General features: G+C 43.9%; 1 protein-coding gene across 2 annotated transcripts in view; it reads left to right on the top strand.

Annotated features, from left to right (window-relative positions):
- The first annotated feature begins 206 nt into the window (after positions 1 to 206).
- The window catches only part of LOC116843983, a 6768-nt gene continuing 2431 nt past the window's right edge, over positions 207 to 4543 (top strand). Inside the window, exons 1-2 of one of the 2 annotated variants that reach the window (XM_032815008.1) lie at positions 207 to 372; positions 3864 to 4129. In XM_032815008.1, the coding sequence (XP_032670899.1) occupies positions 297 to 372; positions 3864 to 4093 (306 nt within the window). In that variant the 5' untranslated portion in view covers positions 207 to 296 and the 3' untranslated portion in view covers positions 4094 to 4129. Of the gene's footprint in view, positions 373 to 1227; positions 1502 to 3863; positions 4130 to 4543 lie in introns of those variants that run through there. The other variant, XR_004377960.1, reaches the window with a different exon arrangement.

Here is a 4543-nt window from a genome sequence, read left to right as displayed (position 1 = left end):
AAAGGCTACCGAAAATTGCAACAGTCAAAATGTTTTAGATATTTTAAGAAATGCGAAACACATCGTGTATGCGCGAGATATTTCTGTTCGCTTAATCCTTTGATCATAAAACGAAATAGGCATAATTGAAATTCGTTCGACTCAAAATACGCGTAATATATAGCTGACGTCATGGCAATAATGTCGACAAACATTTGTTTCACAGATCGATCTGACACTTCGGCTCGAGCAATCCAAATTATTTCGTGGATTATGCTTCAAATTAACAGTTAAAGGACAACGTCAGCGGCCGCAGGATGCGTCGCAAAAACCGATCTATCAAATGGCGACGGATTGTTAGACTACACACCAACGTCTCCGGGGAAGGCGAAAGTATGTGTGAGATTCGCGACAAAATTCCAACCTATAAATTAATTGTATTACTGTTATTTTATTATTGTTGCTATTATTGTCATTATTAACTCCACAGAGCGGGAATTTCTCGGCGCGAAAATTCCGTCAGGCGCCGACTCTCGTCGTCGTCCGCGCGCGATAATTATTCGTTGACAGAAGATAATTTGACGCGCGTTATTAAACGCGCCTCGCCGCGGAGAGCTCCGCTTTCGCGTTTATTCCATCTCGTCCACGCGATTCACTTCCCGAGCTACGAAAATCCATTACAATCTTTCTCGTCCGCGTCTCGTATCGTACAATATACGGGGTGGCGCGGCTTCACAGAAGAACGCTTTCTCTCTCTCTCTCTCTCTCTTTCTGTCTGTCGCTCTATCTCTCTCTTTCCTCGTTTCCCCTCATATTCCGCCGCGATGCTTCGCGCGGGGTGAACGCGCAATATAATCTCTGTATATACACACAAGAATAGTGTCTCGACCGAGTCGCCGGGGAGTGTTTGATCGTTCTGAAAATTGCGGACGATGAACGAACGCGCGCGCGCGCCGGCACACTCCTTCGAGTCCGCATCGTTTCCGGTACGTTGTCATCGAGCCGCGGCAAAAACGCGATTATTTCGGGGGGTGGTAGCGGGCGGAAATCACGCTGGATGGGAGCCGAAGGGGATGGATGAATGAACGCGGAGGGAACATTGAAGTGGTCGCGCACTTTACGAAATGAGATACACCCACGCCGATGAAACGCCACCACACCTATGTATACCACGATGATACGCGGATACATAGCGACGGAATTAAGAACAGCGCGCAACCAACTCTGTCTCGTTTCCCCGTGCCGTAGGACGCCGAGCTAACAACGAGCCGAAAGTAAAAATCCGCCGTGAAGGCGACGAGAATCACCGTCGGATTTAATGGCCGCGCATTTCACCGAGAGAAACGCAGCCCGCCGTCGGTTGAAGCGCGGGAGTAATCGCGACGCGGCTTTGTATCGCTTGAGCGCGCGATCCGGAATTTGCGAGGATCTGAAATACTTGGAGAAATCTGTCCTCGCCACGCCTTAGGCAAAAAGAATCGTATGGCATCCACATTGTGCAAGCCTGGATATCCAAATCTGAAGTTCCTCGAGTAAGAGTTAGGACATCGCATGATGATTCCTCATTGGGCTAGATCTTATCCGCCATTAATAGAGAAGAAGCGAATAGGAGTGGGAGAGAAGCTCTAACACTGAAACGACGAAACATACTTCGGCTTTTCATTCTCTCTCTCTCTCTCTTTCTTTCTTTCTCTTTCTCTCTCTCACTCACTGACTTATTCTCTTCTTCCCTTTAAATGGCGGACAATGTCCTAATTCTTACTCGAGGAACTCTACCCAAATCAAATTGGATGTTCAATTGATAGCCGAGTAAGTAGCGGTAGTAGTAGTAGTAGAGGATACGCGATTGGACGTTTCCGCGTCGTGTGGATCGCGATTGACGCGAAGAAAGTACGCCAGATAATTGAGCGCGATAACGATGCTTTATAGAGCGTCAAGATCTTATCCGATCAATCTCGCGACGTATTACATAAGAAATAGTCGCGCCGCCATGGCAGTCGATATACACCGCGAAACACCAGGTCGCTCTGGCGAAAGCGCATCCTTCAGGGATGACTTGCTCGCGACGCGGCTGTTAATCGCTACATTTTTAATCGAGATACACGCCGACACAGCTCCGGGGTTTGCTGCGCCCGCGCTTTTTCCCGACCGCAGCAAATGCATGCTGCACGTGTTAGCACTTTTTGTTAAATTTTTGATCGATCGTTTTCATCTCTCCGTGGAGCGGAGAGAGAACCAGCGGCGGCGGCGGCAGCTACATCGAACGTTGCGGTCTCGGTTTTGCGCCTGACACGCTCGAGCGAAGATTCGCGTGGATCATGTCTTTTTTTCGCTCCTTCCATCTCCCCCACTCTCATTTCGTTTTTATTTGTCGATCAATTACCGAGCGTGTCGGATGACGAAGATGGCGAGTCGTTCGCGATCTTGATTCACTCGTCGGCGATTAAAGCCCGTGTATCTTCTTACAGGAATGTCGCGCTCAGGTGTTTCAAGGGGCGCGCGGCATACGCGATACGCAAGTGTTGTAACAAACGATTCATATTTCATCGAGCGCGCGGAAAGAACCATTTTCCCGCGAGATCGTTCGCTTTTCCCCGGCGTGCTCGCGTAGCCGAATTCTCTCCTCCACCTCTTTGGCCGTCTCGCGATTTTCCGCTGTCGAATTCGACGGGCGGAGGCCGTCGGATGTGGGTCGGCGCTGGAATACATCTATGTGGAAATAAAAAATGTATGCCAATGCGCGGAGTGTGAAGCCGAAATCGTTGTCAATCGATCGTCCGCGGCACCCTTCTCGCAATCACGGAAGACCGAGTGGTGCGGATTCGTCCAATCCGCAATCTCTCCCCCGTTGTCGCATTAAAAATGCGACTCATGTAGGCGAAAAAAATCAATAGCATACCGTCGCCGCGTATTGATCGGATTCTCCATGTGCGATGAAAGAAATTTCATAACAATCGCGAAAATATCTTTCGTCGCTCTTCAAGATGACTTCTATTTACTATTCATAGACGTCATTTCTATTCGTCTGCGTTCAGACGCATTAAACAGATACAGAGGAAATATTGTAATAAATATTGCGACAAAATTGTCGCAATCTTGGATCGTACAGAATTGTGACCGAAATTGCCATATATTTGTTTCAAGATATCATGCGCATTTCACCTTTTATTATATAACAATTACTGGAATTACTTGAATGTTTTCTATATCGTGTATTCTGTAGCTCGTCAAATTTATTATTTTTTTAGTAATTTATATTACGATTTCAGTATAGTCCAACTTGAACTGGAAACATTGTAAGATAAAATATAGTGCTCTATTGTAAAATATAGTATTATGAAATATAGCTGTATTGTCCTTTTGTATAAATATTTCTATTTTACGTGTAATCAAGTAGTTCTTATGCTTATTTCTAATTACAGCATTCATTGCATCATCAGTACTATTAGCATTTTAACTTATTCATTTACTTTAATTTATTTTTTGTGCGACAATATAATTTATTATTATTACGTTATTGTATACGAAAAAGGACATTCTCGTCACAATATTGTTATTATTATTACAATTTTTCCGTAATTTTTATTACAATATTTTCTCTTTCTAATCGATATTCCGTGACAAAATTATCCTGTATATTGAAGAGTTTTTTATCTTGCAATAAATCGTAAAAACGAATAAACGTTTCTGGCGCAATCACATTATGTCGATTTTACGGTCCGCTGTGAAAATGTCACACCCACGAAGAATCGCGGAATTTGACGTCGAGGAGTGGAAAATAATATGTCTCTCCGTACTACGGAGATCCTTCTATAGTGCGACTTAATCGCGTTTCATCTTATCAAGAATTTCCTCACATCTGCCGTGCTAATTTTGGATGGCAGGTCAGGCGTACGTCATATCTGGCAGAGCGCAGGCCGTGCTCTCCGCCGTCCTAGAGAGCATATTGGACGAGTGTCTGCAAGACGCTAAGAATTTGGCTACGGCAGTCGGCAAAAGCTGCGTCACCCCCGAAGAAATGGAGAAAGCATTGAGGAGCCTCTGTCTACGTTTGAACGCGCAGTCAGGCACACCGGGCAAACAGAAACTTAGCACGCAACGTGAACACGCTTGAAGTGAGAGATTGTATGCGCATGGTGAAGTCTTCTCGGTGAGATTATACTACCCATCTTTGCCACTATCGTCTTTATCGCTAATAAATGTGGAATTATACGAAGGTACGCGGTACCCGTAAACGTCTCTATTTACTCTGTCGTCTCTCTATAATATTCACGTTTACATTTATTCACAATACAACTCTAGAATGGAGAGAACGAAGTCAACAAATTTGTCATGGTACTATTATCAGTATTTTGCGTATAATATATATAAAATAGGATTGCATATATGCATTATATGGGAAAAGAAAAAGAATATGTTAAAACTCGGAAAGTTGCAGCTTTTACTCCCGGTTGTGTCAAGACTCAAGAAGAATCTTATAAGATTGCATAATGTATAATTTCTCAATATATCATATATATTATATAATATATATATATATATATATATATATATATATATATAT

The sequence above is a fragment of the Odontomachus brunneus genome, unplaced genomic scaffold (genome assembly GCF_010583005.1).
Source record: "Odontomachus brunneus isolate Ranch 3 - 2012 unplaced genomic scaffold, Obru_v1 Obru_scaffold_037, whole genome shotgun sequence".
Classification (NCBI taxonomy): Eukaryota; Metazoa; Arthropoda; class Insecta; order Hymenoptera; family Formicidae; genus Odontomachus; species Odontomachus brunneus.
The sequence above is the reverse complement of the archived record's forward strand: the minus strand, read 5'-3'. Positions and strand labels throughout refer to the sequence as shown.